The 18,838-nt window shown below is 34.5% G+C and overlaps 1 protein-coding gene across 5 annotated transcripts in view; it reads right to left on the bottom strand.

The window, feature by feature from the left end:
* Positions 1-18,838, bottom strand: part of Acad11 (acyl-CoA dehydrogenase family member 11) — an 88,671-nt gene that overhangs the window by 49,900 nt on the left and 19,933 nt on the right. For 2 of the 5 annotated variants that reach the window (XM_015487055.2, XM_015487052.2), the window contains exons 6-11: positions 15,881-16,022; positions 15,423-15,544; positions 13,655-13,761; positions 12,128-12,254; positions 4,218-4,295; positions 3,341-3,479 (exon numbers count right to left, since the gene is read on the bottom strand). In XM_015487055.2, the coding sequence (XP_015342541.1) occupies positions 3,341-3,479; positions 4,218-4,295; positions 12,128-12,254; positions 13,655-13,761; positions 15,423-15,544; positions 15,881-16,022 (715 nt within the window). The remainder of the gene's footprint in view (positions 1-3,340; positions 3,480-4,217; positions 4,296-12,127; positions 12,255-13,654; positions 13,762-15,422; positions 15,545-15,880; positions 16,023-18,838) is intronic. The other 3 variants (XM_015487053.2, XM_015487054.2, XM_048794014.1) reach the window with 3 other exon arrangements.

The raw sequence follows: 18,838 nt of genomic DNA, 5'->3' as shown, positions 1-18,838 counted from the left end.
TTTAAGTCTATTGATGTGGTGAATAACATTTATTGATTTCCGTATATTGAACCATCCTTGCATCCCAGGGATGAATCCTACTTGATCATGGTGCACAATTTTTTTGATGTGCCTTTGTATCCGATTCGCCAGAATTTTATTGAGGATTTTTGCATCTAGGTTCATCAGAGATATTGGTCTGTAGTTTTCTTTCTTTGAGGTGTCTTTGTCTGGTTTCGGAATCAGGGTGATGTTGGCCTCATAGAATGAATTTGGCAGAGCTCCTTCTTTTTCTATTTCCTGAAATAACTTGAAAAGTATTGGTATTAATTCTTCCTTAAAGGTTTTGTAAAACTCCGCTGTATACCCATCCGGTCTGCTTGTTTTAAATTCAGTGTTACTTTTTATAATTCAACTAAGATAAATATTGAATAAATATTCCAAAATTATCAGTTATTCTGAGAAGCTGTCAAAATTATCATTTATAAATTGTGAAAGTAAGCTCCATTATTTCTACAAAAAAATGTTTTCCCATTAAAAAATCATCCCAACAGCCCCCAAATCCAGCAGTAGATTTGGGATTAAAACTGCTATTTCCAACATTCCAATATACAATATTGTATGATTTATTTAAGGGTAAATATACAAATTGGAAAAACACATGTTATAATCATGGTATCTGGGAAATGATTTAGGTAACTTGGATAGAAACTGATCTTTTGTAGTTAAGAAAGTTCATAACGTATTTAACAGCATCACTTACATTCCTTTCTTCATCTGCTTTGGAAATGCTCTAAAACACAATGTTCAAGGCTTTCATGAAGATATCTCTACCACAAAAGAAAACACCTAGTTTTCTACTTCCAGTTTTATATATCTTACTTGCTGAGTAGAGTTGCTAATCATTCCTTGATCAAATAACATATATTTTCCTGCCCAATTTGAAAATTTCAACAGTTTTCTGATATCATTTAAATAATACAAGTGATAGACTTATGAAATTTTAATATGAGGAAAAAATCCATGACCATCTAGTAACAAGTGAGTTCGCAGGTCAAATGGAAAATAATGGGAGAGCTGTATCTGCAAGAATGTCTCCTAGAGACTTATTTGTCATATTATGGCCATTTGTGTATCATGGAATCAGTCTGATTAAATATGGCTAGCATGCCTTAAAAAATAAAACAGAATACATTAGATTAGATTTAGTGGGAAATATCTGAATGCACTACATGTAGTAATCGAAAGTACTGTTTTATGAAACTTTTGTTTCTTGTAACATGTAGGAATATTTATCCATCCATCCATCCATCTGCCCATGCAAATGCTACATATTGGGTCACAATATAATGTATATTTCTTACCATGAATAGCAATAAAAACATTTCAAGTTAGAAGATCACTAATTAATTTCCCTTTCTACAAACTCATGCTACCTATTGTAGTATATTGTAATAGCTTTATTCAATTGGTATAACTCTTCAGAAACTTTGCAGAAAGATTCCTTTTCATTTACAATGTATCATTATTAGATTACAATGCAGTAGAGTGATTTTTGGATCAGTATTTTGAAAAGGGAAGTCATCTCAGGGCCAAGCTCTGTCATCATCAGACATCTATGAACTGTCTTAGTAATGCCGAGAGAGAGAGAGAGAGAGAGAGAGATAAAGTCTGGAATGAAGCCACTTTGCTAAATCCAGAATATGTTTTCTCCCAGAAGTCAAATATAATTGCATATCTCTCTCTCTCTCTCTCTCTTTTTTTTTTTGGCAGCTTAATACTGCTTTAACTCTTGGGGAAAGCCTTAGCCACAAGGCCATACAATGAGCATGAAACTTGTGTGGGGATACTATCATCCTATTACAAATCAAGTGAAAGTCCTTGACTAATAGCATTAGAATAACCAGAGTAACTGGGGACAGGAGAAGGGGGAGACATTCCATTCCTACTTTAGATATACTAAATTAGAATCTGTAGAGATGGAGCTTGGGGGGGAAGATGGTGGCGAGGGGAGTGCATTGCCCCCGTGTGCCGCATCACAGTGTGGGAGAATGACGAGTCAGGACGGCTAAAGGCTATCTTGTTAGGAATTTCCAGCAATAGTGGGGTGCTCCGAGATGGAGCTTGGGAATATGAATTTCCCTAAAGCTTCTTAAGCAGTTCTACAAATTCAGGTCTGAAAATACCTCCAACAGACTACATTCTAGGTTTACCTCTCCTTCCTTCATTTGATTTTTCACAAATATCCTCAGAGGCATCCTTGACTCCTCCATTAACAACCCATATCTAATCAGGAAATTCTCTTGGTTCCCTCTTCAAAATATCCTTAGAATCTTTCCACTCACCACTCCCTCCACAACTACCCTCGTCTGAACCATCATCATCTCTCACCAGGATCACTGAAGTAGACTTCCTGCTTCCCACCTTCCCTCCTTTCATCAGTTCTCACATAGCAGCCAAAGTGATTCTTCTAGATCTGAAGTTAATCTTATCATTGCTTTGCTCCAAATTCCCAAAGGTTCCTCTTCTTCCTGAAGGTATAACCCCTTACCTGCCCAATAAGGCCCAACACATGAGGCGCTTTCCTTTCTGAACCCTTCTCCTGCTATTCTTCCTCTAGCCACATTGGCCTCCTTAGTTATTCCTGGAATATACCAATAACACTTTTGCTTTCAGGTCTTTGAATTTTCTGTTCCTTCTGCTATGAAAACTTCCCCTCCCCACCAAGTATCAGTAGAGCTAAGTCACTCAATCACCTTCTACCTCTTTATCAAATGTCATTTTCTCATAATTGTAACCTACCCCTATCCTGCTATTTATTTTTGTTACAAAGTACTTTTCATCCTCAGATTTACTGCTTAATTTACTTATTTCTTATCATTATTATTTATTTTTGTTTCCCTTTATTAGAATTAGACCCTTAAAGGCAAGGTTCACTGACTATTTTATTCCCTATCATAAAGACCTGTGGTTGGCACATAGTAGATAATCAATAATTGGCAAATGAATGGAGAGATAGTGAGGCTAACCAAAAGATTTGGAACTCTATTCAATCTCATGAGCCGTAGAAATACCAAATCTCCAATTAGGAAATCAGGATCCTCTATAACCAATCCCTTTTGTAACTACTTTTCTTCACCATTTCCCTTACTGTAATGATGTTTAACAAAAGAGTAGTTCAATGAGAACCTCAAGACATCAAGTCCATTTTTATATTTAAATCAAAGCATATGAAAAATAAAAGTTATAGTGAAATTTACAAATCAGTGACTATGTAGAAAAACTTCATCAATGAAAGGTAGAAATTTTAAATAATGCTCAACAGTATCCGAGAAAATTCTGTTTTGAATTAATTAGTAACCTGGTGCTTGGCAGTTAAAGACATCTGGAGCAAAAAAGCATTTTCCTGTTTCTTCAGCTATCAAGGCATAGTCCACCTGGCTCAGACCGCTCACAGCTGGCAAAAACAAGTTCCAGAGGCCCTGTGCTTTGGCCATTTCCTGTCAAGGTGAAGAAAAAGCCAAAGTGAACAGAATTCATTAGGACCTAAATGATCTTATTTTAAAAAGATATTGGTGTTTATGCTTTCTGAATTAAAAATACAAAGTTTTTTTTTATAAAACCAAGCAGTTATTAATTCCTTATAAATTAAGAGTTTCTTAACTATTCAAGAAATGTCTTTTCCTCCAGTTTTCCTTAGATTTGGCAAAACAAAAACAAAAACACTAAATTTGCTTACTTTAGAGCTTATTAAATCTCCCATACTTGAGCATATTAAGCCAAATACACTATTTTACCTGTTTGAATTTCTTACACATGTTGCTAGTAAGACTTGAAAATGAGAAAGGTGGATTAAGCCCACGTGGGACAATGTCCTATTTTATTATTTTCCTTCCAGTTCTGGGGATTGAACCCAGAGTTTTACTCATGCTGAGAAAACTCTCTACAATGAAGCTACACCCTACACTTTAAGCTCCCAAGTGCCTGCTTTGACTTTGATCTTAGTTTAGTGATAGGTGATCATGAAGTTTTAATCTCATTTTTATTTGAATAGCTAAAATCACATACCATATATAGAACAATATATAGCCCAATTTATTGTTTATAGATTCTACTTTTGAGCTTTCTTCTAAAAATTACTGATGATTATCTTCTAAGCAAATAACAACAAAAACTAAGATCTCCAAAAACACTTGCATTTGCATTTTCTAATATTAAAGATTCTCTCATTTTCTTACCTTGAGTTTATCAATCACTAAAGGTTGTTTCCACTTCTCTATGGAATTTTCATTTTGAACATAGTATTCAAATACCTCCTTAAGGTAATAAAAAAAATATTGGCTTAAGTTAACCAAAGTAGATAATGTCACAAGTGGATAATATCAAAAGTAAACATTTTTGAGTGAAGAAACTTTTTCAGCTTCTATTAAATCAGTAATCTTTTTAAAACCAGAAACAGAATAACAAAAATTCTAAAGGTTTGCTGCTCACAAAATTATTCTGCCTCAATATTAGATAGTAAAAATCTAATAACCAAGATTTGAGTGTTTTTCATTTCCAGCAATACGCTAGATGGGCATAGAAATCCCTCAACTAAAAAGGTTAGGTAAAATATTAAAAACAATTTTGAAATACATTTAGTAATGCAAGGATGTGCTGGAAGGAAAATAAGAAATCCCTCAGGGCCAAGAAAAAACAGGCCTGATTTTTAAGATGTGAGAGAGTCCTACTGCCAAGTTTGTCTGGGCCATAGAGGCTGATCTATGCTCGCTTAGGCCTTGGGTGTTAATGGGCCACATAGGCAGGTGTCCAGACAAAAAGCAAGAGGGAGGATCTGAGATCACCTCTTTCCTCCACCAAAGCCAGAGTTCTTGATGGATAAAACTTAAAAAAAACAAACATTAAAGAATACATTAAAAAAAACCACACAACACACACCCCTAGACTGGTGTGGTGGTACACACCTGTAATCTCAGCAACTTGGGAGGTAGAGACAGGAGGACTGCAAGTTTGAAGCCAACCTCAGCAATTTAGCAAGACCCTGTCTCAAGATAAAAAATAAATAAATAAAAAGGGGTACAGGTATAGCTCAGTGGTAGAGCACACATGGATTTAATCTTCAGTACTTAAAAAAAATAAAATCCCACCCCTCTGAGGTAGTCCATAGAAGTAGAGAATCATATGTAGGTCTTAGTTCTGAGTGGAATAGAAAAAAGAGATTCTTCTAACTTAGTCTGCCTTCAACCAAGTTTGGGATCTGAATTCAAGTCCTGTGTGGTTTTAGGGAGAAAACCTCAAACCAAAAAATAAGTTTACAACATTCTTGGTGACAGTGTCCACGAGCACTTGGCAGAAACAAAAGTAAATCTTCTCTGAAAGAAAGGGCTTTAAAATAAAGGCCTTAAATAATTCCCTCAGATAAAATTACATTCCAAGGAACATGAGTATACCATGAAAAATTACTAATCACTCAAGCAAACAAGCCACCATAAACAAGAACTAGCAAAAACAATAATTCAACAAAACAAGCTCATACTTCCCAAAGACTACAGATACAGATAGAGTAACAGTGAGGCACATGATATAAAATATTTGTATTCAATAGATTTCAAAAGCAAAAGCATTAAAAGTCTGTCAAAGAACTATCAAAATCAACAAGGCAAATTTAAAAATAATGAATGCAACTCGAGAAAAACATAACCTCAATAATTAATCTTAAGAACTCTGTGGCAGAGCTGGGTGTGTGGTGCACATCCATAATCCAAGTGGCTCAGGAGGCTGAGGCAGGAGGATTGCAAGTTCAAAGTCAGACTTAGCAAGACCCTCAGCAACTTGGCAAGACCCTGACTCAAAAAAAAAAAAAAAAAAAAAAGTGTGGGGATGTGCTCAATGGTTAGGTACTCCTGGGTTCAAACCCTGGTGCAAAAAAAATAAAAAATAAAAAAAAATCTTCCCCAAACATAAAACCTCTGTGGCAGGGATTCTCAAACTTTGGTGTTATCAGTATCACTCGGTGAACTTGGTGAAAAAACAGGGGCACAGGCCTTAACCTACTTCAATGAGCCTGGGCTTCTGTGTTCTTTAGAGGTCTCCAGGCAATTCTGACATACTCCAAAATTCGAGAACTGCTATTATATGGATGAAAAATAGACTACATACAGCTTAAAAAAAAAAACGGAAGAAAGATCTGAAGAAATTACCCAGGATGAAGAAGAGAAATGCAAGAGAAGAAAAATATGAGTGGTTAAGGGATATAATGGATTTAGAGAGAAGTTCTAACATTATTATTATTATTATTATTATTATTATTATTATTATTATTATTATTATTATTTTGGTACCGGGGATTGAACTCAGGGGCACTCGACCATTCTGCCACATCCTCAGCTCTATTTTGTATTTTATTTAGAGACAGGCTCTCATTGAGTTGCTTAGTGCCTCACTTTTGCTGAGGCTGGCTTTGAACTTGTGATCCTCCTGCCTCAGCCTCCTGAGCAGCTGGGATTATAGGCGTGCACAATTAAGTCCAGCTCTAACATAAGTTTTACTGGAGCCTTAGATGAAAAGAATGTTTCCATCTTTTTTGTAGTTCCCTAAACTGCAAAAAATTTGGAAACATTTTTGGAAATTTGGAAAAATTATTCCAAGAAGTTTTCAGAACTGATAAGTCAATTCTCAAATTCAGAAAATAAAATGAAGATAAAGCATAGTAAAACTACAGAACATCAAAGAAAAAGATAATCTCTTAAAGGGAAAAAGAGATTATTGATAATTAAAAAATTAAAATTGAAAGATGATATCCATAGTAACACATGAAGCCAAAAATCAGTGGGAAAATATCTTCAATTGCTGAGTGAAAATAACTATCGACCTATAATTCTATATAAAAAATAAAACTACCTTTCAAGTAGTAGGGCAAAATAAAGGTATTACCAATAAAAAAGTCATTACCCACTCAGCATCCCCCACCCCTCAAAAAATAGGGAAAGACAAATAAGAGTTTAGCAAGCAGATTCTCCCTAACAAACTTGATTCTAGAAGAAACACTTGAGTTGCAATAAAGAATAATAAATCAATAAAGTAACAAATATGTGAGTAAATCTAAATATAAACCTAGTAAAATAAAACAGTAATAACTTCTAGTATGTGCAACTAAAAGAAGTTAAAACATAACGAAAATATTGGACTATATAAGCATTCTGCAATGTACTGCTATTATTGTATCTCTACCTGTTTTTATTTTTTTCCACAGATAAAATTACATTCCAAGGAACATGAGCATACCATGAAAAATTACTAATCACTCAAGCAAACAAGCCACCATAAACAAGAACTAGCAAAAACAATAATTCAACAAAACAAGCTCATACTTCCCAGGCTAGTAGAATTAACTGGGTTAAAGGCTATAAACATTGTCAAAACTCTTTATCCTTATTATCAAATTATTTCCAAAATTGTTCAGACCAAAAGACACTCATATAAGCAATGTATTGAAATGTTCTTTTCATTGAAGGATGGCTACCTTGGAGTCCTGCTTTATTTGGTGATAACTTCAACAAGGTAAAGATCTGTCCTTTCAAAAGTATGAGGATAAATAGCTGTTGTCATTTCTGTCAGGAAATCAGTTAAATTGGAAGATTTCCTGTTTAAGGTTGTTTATTTTTTCTATTCCTCATGTTGCTACAGAAATAGTCAGTGCTATTGTGTTTGGTAATAAACATATTATAATTTCCTTATTTCTGACTACCTCTCTATAATACTAAAGTTCTAAGAAATTAAATCACAGCAATACTAAAGCTCTAAAGAATTAAATTATGCCAGTGGTTACTTGCATTATTTAATACTTTATATTCTAAAGTCATTTAGGGAACTACAAAATCTATTTGTGATTCAGAATTAAATAAAATACCTCATTGTCAGGGGGCTGCCCTGAACAGGAGCTATACACACATCTTTAAGTCCTGAGTAAAGAGGTATTGGACTGGTATTGCACCCTGCAGTGAAAGTGGACTTTACCTCAGCTTAGATAAGAAAGGTGCAGCTCTGGAAGTGGGTGTCACCTGATGGGGCTGAATTACACCCACTTGTTTGTTGTAATTCTACCCTTCTGCCCTTTTTTGGATAGAATGTTCCATGGATTAGTCCCCTCATTAATAAAACCCGGGTTCAAGGCGTGCTTCCTCTCTTTCTTGCCTGCTTTGCCTCCTTTTGTGGGAACTGGGTCAGAGGAGTCATAGAACCAAAGAAAGATATTTTTCTGTCTGGGTGTCTTTAAATAGTGCCAGCCTAGTTCTTCTGCAGTGACCATGACTTAGTTGTGTGTCGCAACACCTCATTACAAAAAAAAGTCCTTCTCAGTTCTTAAAGTATGAAAAATAATTTAATAAGCTAGGTGCTGCAGGTGCTGTAATATACCTGTGTAATATACCTCTGTAGCCCCAGCTACTTGAGAGGCTAAGACAAGAGGATAGCTTGACCTCAAAGTTTGAGGCCAGCATGACAATAAAGCAAGACTCCAGCTCAAAAGGAAAAAAAACAACAACAAAAAAAAAAAACAAACTGTTGGTAAAAGACAAAAGCAAAAAATATATTTTGAGCCTGGTTAATATTCTCGAAATATCAACCTTAATTTGGTACTTCTTCATCTACTAACTGAGGAATATATTAGTTTAGAATCTTAAATCTGAGCATACAAATAATTTCACAGTATATGATTTTTACTTTAAACTTAAGTCTACTAGAAAGAATCAACAGTTCCATGGTTTATGTTTTACATGCTATTTTTAGGATTCTTTATCAATTTTAAATGGGAAGAACTGACTTTTACTATTTTCACAGATAATGGATTATGTTCTCAGTTTATGCTATTCAAAGAATATCAAAAGGTCATTGCCATAGTTTTGTGAAGCTTATTTTTTCATATCATAAAAACTTGAAAACTATGTAAAAATATAAAGTCATTGAGAGTCTTAGTAGCTAAAGGTAATGCTAAAATGTTGCTGTTTTATGACACAAACTTAACTTATAAATGTGACTGTTTTGGGTTTTGTAAAACTCAGTTATATACTACTGGATAGATTTTATATAGGATTTCTCCCCTTCCATTTTGAAAAAGCTATTTATTTTTCTCCAATATAATTTCAAATGTGTATGTCTCACCATCAGGGATTGGCATCATTGAGAATCATTCTACCCAATAAAACAGATGTTGGTACAAGTTTTTAAAAGAAGAAAAAGTGCACATTGTCAGTTATGGCACATTCCAGATTTCAAAGATTTGCAAAGACAAAATGACTGTGGGTTTCCTTGTCACATAAAACATGGAAAATCTTCTTAAAGATACAGGCTAGGGGCTGGGGATGTGGCTCAAGCGGTACCGCGCTTGCCTGGCATGCGCGGGGCGCTGGGTTCGATCCTCAGCACCACATAAAAATAAAGATGTTATGTCCACTGAAAACTGAAAAATAAATACTAAAAAATTCTCTCTCTCTCTCTCTCTCAAAAAAAAAAAGATAAAGGCTGCCTTTTTAAATAACTTATACAACATTTTATTTTATTGCAGATTCTTTGCAATATTTTAACTGCTGCATGATAATAATGTCAGTGGAGTATCACTGACTCTTCAGTGCTGCAGTGTCCACTGAATGCCTATTCACATTTATAAGTGAAAGAGACAACTCACAGACTGCATTTTAGGGTGAGCAGATAGGAATGAGGGAGGCTGACAGACACACTAGAATCTCTATTCAAGCCCTACCCACCCCCACTAAAAGCAACAAAAGCAAAACAGAAAAACAGTACATGGAGGGCCCTGCTTAATCCACTAATCCTCAGTTAAAAACCTGACTTCTTTGAAGCCCATGGTTACTTTTTTTTTTTTTTTTTTTTTTTTAAGAATACTATTGCAGTCTGCTGTTTGGGGAAAATACCACTGCTATGCAGGGTTATGATAGACCAACCCAAGCAACCCATCTGCTAATTTCTTCAATCAATCATCGCTCTTTCTCTTCCCCTTGGCATTCTTGCTCTCCTTCTTAGCCATTCACAGAGAACTCCATTTCGGATAAATGGTTACCACCTGTGCTATAACCAGCTCTTATTTCCAAATTCTTTTGAAATGTGGCTCATACTGTAATGATTTCTTCTTGGTTATGATCTACTCTGTTTTCCAAATCTAATGTTCATTCTCTTCAAAACCTTTAGGCATCCTGCTTTCATGCTTTTATCAATATATTCCATTTTCTAGGAAAAAAAAGTTTTTTGATTCTAGGGATTAAATCCAGGGGCACTTTACCACTGAGCTAGAGCCCTTCTTATTTTTTTATTTTGAGAGGGTCTCAGTAGTTTAAAGTCTAGTTGCTGAGGTTGGCCTCAAACTTGCCAACATTCTGCCTCAGCCTCCCAAACTGCTGGGATTACAGATATGTACCACCGTGTATGGCTTCCAAAAACTTCTTATTATTGTTAATTCAATAGTCTTCTGATTACGGGAAGGGAAGAAAATGTTAAATGCAGACCACCACCTGAAAAGAAAAGTGTTGTATTTTCTTTTTAAAAACCAAAAGTTCAGAACTTTAAAACTCATAATTGGGGCTGGGGATGTGGCTCAAGTGGTAGCGCGCTCGCCTGGCATGCGTGCGGCCCGGGTTCGATCCTCAGCACACATACAAACAAAAATGTTGTGTCTGCCGAAAACTAAAAAATAAATACTAAAAAATTCTCTCTCTCTCTCTCTCTCTCTCTCTCTCTCTCTCTCTCTCTTAAAAAAAACCTCATAATTGAACAAATACTAACTAAAGCAGAATATATTCAGTGATAATCTCTGGACATGAGAAATGACTATTTTTAGAAAGAAATTTCCTCATTTTTAAGCATTTTTAAATAAACTATATCTCACTCTATGAGAAATGTTCATCTCAAGCTAGATATTTACTTTAAAATATGAAATTTATATAATTCAAACAGCACTACTGACTGCCCTACAAACACATACCAGCTCTGAACATTTTTTGTTGAAAGAATGTTGGTCTTTTTTGTCCCTATTTGATTTGCCAGTCTAGCTCTAGACCTCTCAGAATCACAGGCAAGTAGAATAGGAATTTACCATATATCTGGTAAGACCTATTCACACTGTAGATGAGGAAACTGAGGCCACACAAGACCAACTAACACAACACCACCTAACCGTGGAAGGGAGGGATTAGAATCAAGCACTTACATTCCTACACCAGGGTTCTACCCACACACATCCCCATCTCCTTCCATAATTTCATAAGAGGTTTTATCTTTTTTCACAGCTCTTGTCAACTTTTATTTAATGTCTGTCTTTCTTGCAAAAGTATTTAAGTGCCATAGGAGCATAAGCCCTATCTTGTTCTTTATAACTTGTTGTTATGTACCCAATCATTATTTGTTAACTGAATGAGTGAATGCATCATACCGCCTCCCTATTTACTCTCCATGAACTTAGTGTAACTTAACATCTTCACAGAGTAGCATATCGGGGGAGAGACCGGGTAATACCTGTGAACAGCTTGAAATGATAGGTGAAATTTTCTGGGCATTACCCTCTTGTGAAGTCTGCAGTTCTCATTAAATTCTTAAAGAGAGTCATGTTTTTTTTTTTGTTTTGTTTTTTTTTTAAAGCTGAATGTTACTGCTGTAGGAAAAGGTACCCAAAGGAGAGTTTTACTCCAACATATTTAGGCTCCCAACTGTTAATTCTGTGTGACTTACTTTCTATTCTACAGACTTACCTGTACAGCCCTCTGGCATGTGTGTTTGTGAGACAGTGAGTGTGAGATATACTGGGAACTGAACCTAGAGGGTCTCTACCATTGAGCCACACTCTGGTCCTTTTTATTTTATTTTGAACAGGGTCTGCTAAATTGCCCAGGCTGGCCTTGAACTTGCCGTGCTCATGCCTCAAACAATAGAGTCCCTGGGATTACAGACATGCACTACCATACCCTGCTTCTCCCACTGTCATATTTTAGAAGCTTGGAATTTCTTAGGTTCTGTGTAAGACGAGGAGGGGAATCTGGGTAAGAATTGACTGCAAATAAAATAACACCATGGTTCTCCTAGAAGCAGAAATAACAAAAGTATTCAATAGTCTTTTTAGCACATAACATTGTTTATAAAATACCTTTTCAGCAGGAAGAATGTGTTTTTTCATGAAATGCTTCACCTCCATAAGAACTTCCTGGCCTTTCTTAGTCTGTAGGAACAACTGTCCTGTAGTATCAACCTGTGGCAACACATTACTGAAAGTTCTTGACCAGAAAAGAAAAGAAAAAAAAAGTTATCAATATGTTCAAAATCAAAATTATCTATTTCTGAAGATAATGTGAAGTCTGCCTTCCAGCTCCCCCGAATATCCCTCAAAGAGAGTTGCCATACTTTAATTTTTGTTGTCTTTCGTATTATGGAGTAAATATAGAATCACCTTATCTTGAACATTAAACTTTAATGCTTAAAGCACTATTTGGGAAAAATATAAGCCTAGCATGACCTCAATCAATGCTAGTTTTGAATCTTTGTTGAAGTCATCTGTCAAAGTCACTAAAAAGAAGGAAACTGAACACAAATTTAATACTTATACTAAAAGAAACACAAGTATGACTTCAAGGTTATTCTAAAGAAGACCTTTAAAGGTAAACACAAAGAACAACAGTTGGTTATCATGTTGTTACAGATCACAAGTATCCATCTATATGAAGAAATGTGGAAAACCAACTATTGTAATGCTATTCTGCAGGTACTTGTGGCTTAGGCAAAAATTTCCAGGGACAACATTATACACATATTCAGTAACAGGAGTATAACTAGAACAGGGTGTTAGATGCCTCAAAAAGCACTCTAATGATGGAGACATGGATTTCAAATACACTCATGAAGGGGAGTTGTACGGAAGATGGAAGGAGACCCTCATTGTTATACAGAATACATGTATGATGTTGTGAGGAGAAAAAGAAAAAAAAGTGTGTCATATTAGATTGGATAGAGAGAAGTGATGGGAGGGGGAGGGGGATAGGAAGGGCAGCAGAATAGAATAGACATTATGATTGCTGTATGTATATAGGGGACTGTATGACCAATGTGATTCTGCAATCTGTACAATCAGAAAAATGAGAAATTATACCCCAATTGATTCAAATGTATGAATTGCCAAGATCATTGTAATGTCATGTGTAGCTAATAAAAAAATACACTTATGAAGTGTATGAATAAAATACTGTGGGAGAAAGTAATAAATAAGCTTATATACTACATAATTTTAAAGAGGTATAATTAAAATATTAGAAGGAACTATTAGTCAAATATTAGAAGGAAACATTTGAGTTGTACCTATATCTTTAAAAGGTTATACATTCAAATTGATAAAAATATGGTAATTTTTAAGTCATAAATATGGGAATTTTCTTTTCATTTTGGGTCAATTTATTTTTATGCATATAAGAGATTTTACCAAAATACTATCATAACTAGCAACAGAAATCCTGGCACCATCAACAAAAATAATGCCTATCTCATTAAGTTCATAACCTTCACATACCTAATTATTTCTTAATGAATGAATAGACTGTTTTTCCTCCCTACTCTCTGTGAACTTATTCAAACAGACCTAATTAAGGCTCTAATTTGAGTTACTGAAGGACTCTGTTTTCCTTACCTTTTTGAGAGTTGTAATCCAGTTTCTGCCAGAGGTTGCACAATATTGGCAAACAGAAAGCTATCCTCAGATGAATTATTTCCCAAAAGATATCTACTATATACTCCCTATAAATAAATTAACATAGGGCAATTAAAATTTATTGAAAACTGTCCTTCAGCTATCCAATCAGTCTTTCCAAAGTTTCTCAGCTATGTGGGGAATTAAATTCAAAATACAAAGATGTAAATTAGTCTACCAATGCCATAAATTCACATGTAGGAGTAATAATTATACTCCACTAAATTAAAAGGTCATACTGGTATCATGTAGTTAAAACACTCTCATCCAGGGGAAATTGTAACTGATAATCAAAACAAACTTGAAAAGGATCCTAGCAATTACCAAAGACATCAAACCTGCAATTAACATCTCTAACAATCACTACCTTCTCTTCACAGTGAGGGTAAATCTAAAGAAATCAAAATCTGTAAAGGCAAAGAGAAGGCAATGAGATGACCTCTAATATTTAATCTCATTTGTGGACCCTTAATTTAGTAATTTACTATTACTATTACAGTAATTTACTAATACAGCTTCCTTTGAACTGTGTTAGTTGAATATTAATCAGTTTTAAAAAATAATTCTCCATTTCTGTACTTCCAATATAATAAACACCCCTTTCCATCCCTCTAAATACAAGTGACTGGATTTCATTACTATTTTCTTTATGTAATTCTTTATGCAATAAACAATGTAATGATTTTTCTATCTTTCCAATTTTACATTTCCAGTTAGAATGGAAAGTTTGTGATCACGTCTAAGGCTATTACTATGTAGTTTACAATGAATATTTTAATTTCAATTATAACTCATGTCAAATTTTTATTTGAAATGAAAATCATTTTAAATTTAAAGTCTATTTGGTATCTGATTTATAGAAACTGACAGATACTGAACACATTTCAAGAAATCCATTCATTCAACATGATCAGCTGTTAGAATATAGGATGAGATGTAATATACTATTTCCTGGAGGAGATTTCAGTTGTTCATGTATAGCATAAATTCTGAGGACAAAGAAAATTAAATGTAATTTTCTTTATTCCTTCTTTTCTCATTTAAAAAATTTCTGAAATCTCTTATTTACTGTTCTTTTTCTAAATCCTACTTTTGATGAAGCATCTCAATTTCTTAAAACCTTTAAAATTCAAGGTAGCTGGAAACTGGATAAGAAAAAAGAAGGCATTTGTTTATGTTAAAATTGGAGAAAACCTGAATTTATGCTCAATATCCTCTCAAAATTTATTACATTAAATATGACTGTTAGAAAATGCAAAATTTTTGTCATTTATTCACTCAAAAACATAATAAGCAGCTACCATATATAAGGTACTGGGATTCTTCCCTTGTCATCAGTTCTGGTTAGCTAATGACTTTTTAGTCTGAAGCAGGGAGGCTCAAAAGAGTGTAGCTTGTTTTCACATTGGATATTCAGGAAATGGCCAGTTTCTACCTACTTTTTGCTGTCATTATGTCTTTCTCTCTCTCTCACCCTCCTTCTCCTACGTTTATTATACAAAAAAGTGGCAAAACATTTTTCTACTCAAAATTTCCCTTACTAAAGGTCCTATTCTGTAGATTTACATTTTCTCCATAACTGATAGCTGGTCTTTAAGAAAAGCAAGATAGTCTAAGGATTAAAAAATATCAAATCCTGAAGACCAAAAAATACTGTTAACAGTACATTAGTAAATAATGTCGAAACATATTCAAAACAAATAATTACCTGTGCTATTCCAGCCAGTTTAAAATATGAAAATGCAAGAAAGAAATTCCAGTTAGGAAGAATAGGATTAATTCCCCTGTAGCGGCAATATACTGAAACCAGTTCTTCCATTGATGGTATTCCTGTACAAAAAGTACACAATATAAACTTAAACAAAAAGAGAGGGTAAATATTTCAAAATGTTACAATATGACATATACATGTAAAATAATATAATAACCATTAATCCACACATCAAACATGCTCTAAATATTGATTCTCAAAAGAACATTATATACAAAGGATTATATTTTATCACAAACTACTAACATAAAATACCATATTTATAAAAATTGATAAATAAAATTAATGAGAAACATTTGGAAGAAACAAAAACTAAAATTACAATATAATTAGTTATGATAATAATAAAGATAATTCTGTGTTAATAGCAACTTAGACAACATTATGTTTTGTACCTATGCTTTCTTGAATTTGAGAACTTTGATGCAGCATTGGAATGGTCCTTGGCCAAAAGTAGAACAGAGAAAGATAAGCTAAATCTGACAGAGGATGACCAGTGGTTGAAAGTTCCCAATCCAAAACTGCCAAAACTCGAGTCTGTAATTAAAAAATTTAAAAAAAAGGTCTTTTAACATATTAAAATTCAAATCAATGAAAATAAGAAAATAGATGAAATAGAATATACTTAAAATCATGTTTTCCATCAAAAGCCAATATAGAGCTATAGTTTGCCAGTTTTTACCCCCAGTGGCACATCTATCCCATTTATGAAGTAATGAAATGAATTAGCCTTCATTAGGTAGAGCCAAGTCCTCTGGTTTCATTACTGGCCTTCAGTCCTTCTGCATTTTACTTTACTTATTTTACTAATAAGCAACACAAAAGCAGATGAAACTTCTCAACCAGGAGTAGTTGTGATAAAGAAGAAATTTCAATAGTTAATTGTATTTCAAGAAATCATGTATAATTAAGCATTAGCTCTGGTGATTAAATCTAGCTACATAACAAATCTTACACCAGTATGGCAATACTTTTTACAGAGGATCATTTCATGTTGTAGATATAAAACCACAATTTCTATAAAAGATGCTTTTTATGAATACAAAATCTATTATACAATAACATAATAAAAAGATCATTATGTAATTTGGAGCCTATAGAACAGAAAGGTTTTTTATTCTATTATGTAACATGTATGAAGGGAAAATGTCTTTTAAGAACACAGAACAATGTAAATACAAGGGAAAAAAGCAACTTATAGATTAATATGTGTAATATGGTTCTATTTTTGTTTAAAGAAAAAAGTTACAATGAATACTCCAAGTTGAAATGATATGCACTAACTGATTGCAAGGGACTGAGGCAGGAGGGAAGAGGTACAGGGAGGCATAGCAACATCTGAGCAATGTGAGCTACTAGGCTTCACGGCTCTGTATAACAGTGCATGCTTGCACCCTCTCACTTCTCAGTGGCTCTGGGGAAAACTGTGGGCTTTGCATCAGATCTATTTTCAAATCCTAGTTCCATCATTCACTAACTGGTCAAGTTAACCTTTCAGACCTCAGTTTTCTCTCAGCTATAACATCTACCTCTTACATGAGGTTAGTATAAAGAGGCACTAGATAAGGGCAGGTAGCATATCTGTTCTGTTTCCCAGTTCCTAACAAAGTACATATGTACCTGGCACTCAGTAGGTGGGCTACATGTATTTATTCAATGAATAAGTACAGAGTCTGACATATGGCAGGCAATCAAAAATTTGTAGTTATTACTATAGGAAACATTGATTATTCCCTTCTCCATGACTACTAGATTTCATAATATTTTTTATTGTTGTGATTATATTGTATTATAAGAGGATCATTTCATGTTACTATTCTACCTAGTAATTTATAAGTAATTTTAACTGTATTAAAATGATTTGGATTCCAGAGAGATTAACTAAAGCGATTTCTACAGACCAAAAAGAAGATGACTTGGCTCAAATCCATAACAGCTGATATCCTTACATCTGTGACAGTGATTCTCCCACACCTGGAGGCTAATGAATAATGAACACCATTAAGGCCTATTTCAAATGTAAGAAACCTTGGGGCTTACTTGTGGGAATACCTTCAGACTCATATGCAAGTTACAGGAAGAAGGATGGGATATCATAAGAAGAGTCAAACCCAGGTGGTAACCAGGATGCCTTTTTCAATATCCATTTTATTATTGCCTTTTCCCACATCATGAAGTTTTATTTTATTTTTTGAGCTCATACAGACCTAGGTTAATGTTTTTCTGATCAGTTCTATTTTTTGACTGTGGAGTTTTTAAACATTGCAATGGAGATTTCACCTGTGAAAAGCTACAAGGCCTTTACTATTACGTTATGTGTTGTATGTATTGTGTTATGTGTGCACACTTCTGTTTTGTGTTGTATGAATGTATGTGCGTATGTCCATATATCATATATGAGGAGCGCTCATGAAAAAATGGATCCAAATATTTTTTTTTATTCATGTGATTTAAATGGTTTAATTTAAATTGGGTAAACAGCTGTTGAGGATTGTTTTAATATGTGAACAAAAAAGAAGGTTAACAGATCTGTTTGTTTACTTTTACCTTTCCTTTTCATTATATTTAATAATTCTGTTCAGGATAATGTAAATTGTTTAGAAAATTGCTTTCTTTTAGTGCCTGCTAGAATGTTACATAATTATGTAAATTGTTTAGAAAATTGCTTTCTTTTAGTGCCTGCTGGAATGTTACATAATTTTTCTTAGCCATCATTGCCAGAATTCCTATCTTCATCCCAGTGCCGGTGAAGACAAAGATAAAACCAAACTACAGCTTCTGCGATAGCTATCACAACAAACTGTATAAACTGATGCATCAATGAATAATAACTCAGCAAGTGATGCTCAATCAAGGAGTTGATTTACTTTGGGAGGAAATGGACATATTAATAGATTCCTCTGCTTTGAACTATTTGCAGAACTTGCCTGGACTATGTATCACTTGCATGCATTGTGAACTATCTGTTGGTGCAGCGAATTGTGGTAGTGCTGGGGTATCTTTACTGATGGTGTCATTGGTGGTACAATTTTTTCAAAAAGAGCCATCATTTGGCTTGGTGCCGTGGCATTTTGCATCCTCCTCCCTTCTGCTTGTGATGGTCTAAAATTTGGGGGGCAACAGAGGTAAGGGCAAAGAAACTCACCCCCCCCATTGGCACAACGGCCAAATTTGGGGGCCAACAGAGGTGAGGCAAAGAACCTCACCCCCCCCAACTGGTGCAAAGGCCTATCCACAAGTATGGCTGTATGCTGGACTGGGTAGCCAATGACGGGTAAGATCCAATTACAATGGTACCAACCTAAGACAGGAGGGCTGAAGCCTTGGAGGTCAGTCATCCGATGACGGGTAAG

This window comes from Marmota marmota, unplaced genomic scaffold (genome assembly GCF_001458135.2).
Source record: "Marmota marmota marmota unplaced genomic scaffold, marMar, whole genome shotgun sequence".
Taxonomy (NCBI): domain Eukaryota; kingdom Metazoa; phylum Chordata; class Mammalia; order Rodentia; family Sciuridae; genus Marmota; species Marmota marmota.
Note: the sequence above shows the minus strand (reverse complement) of the source record. Positions and strands in the feature narration are given on the sequence as shown.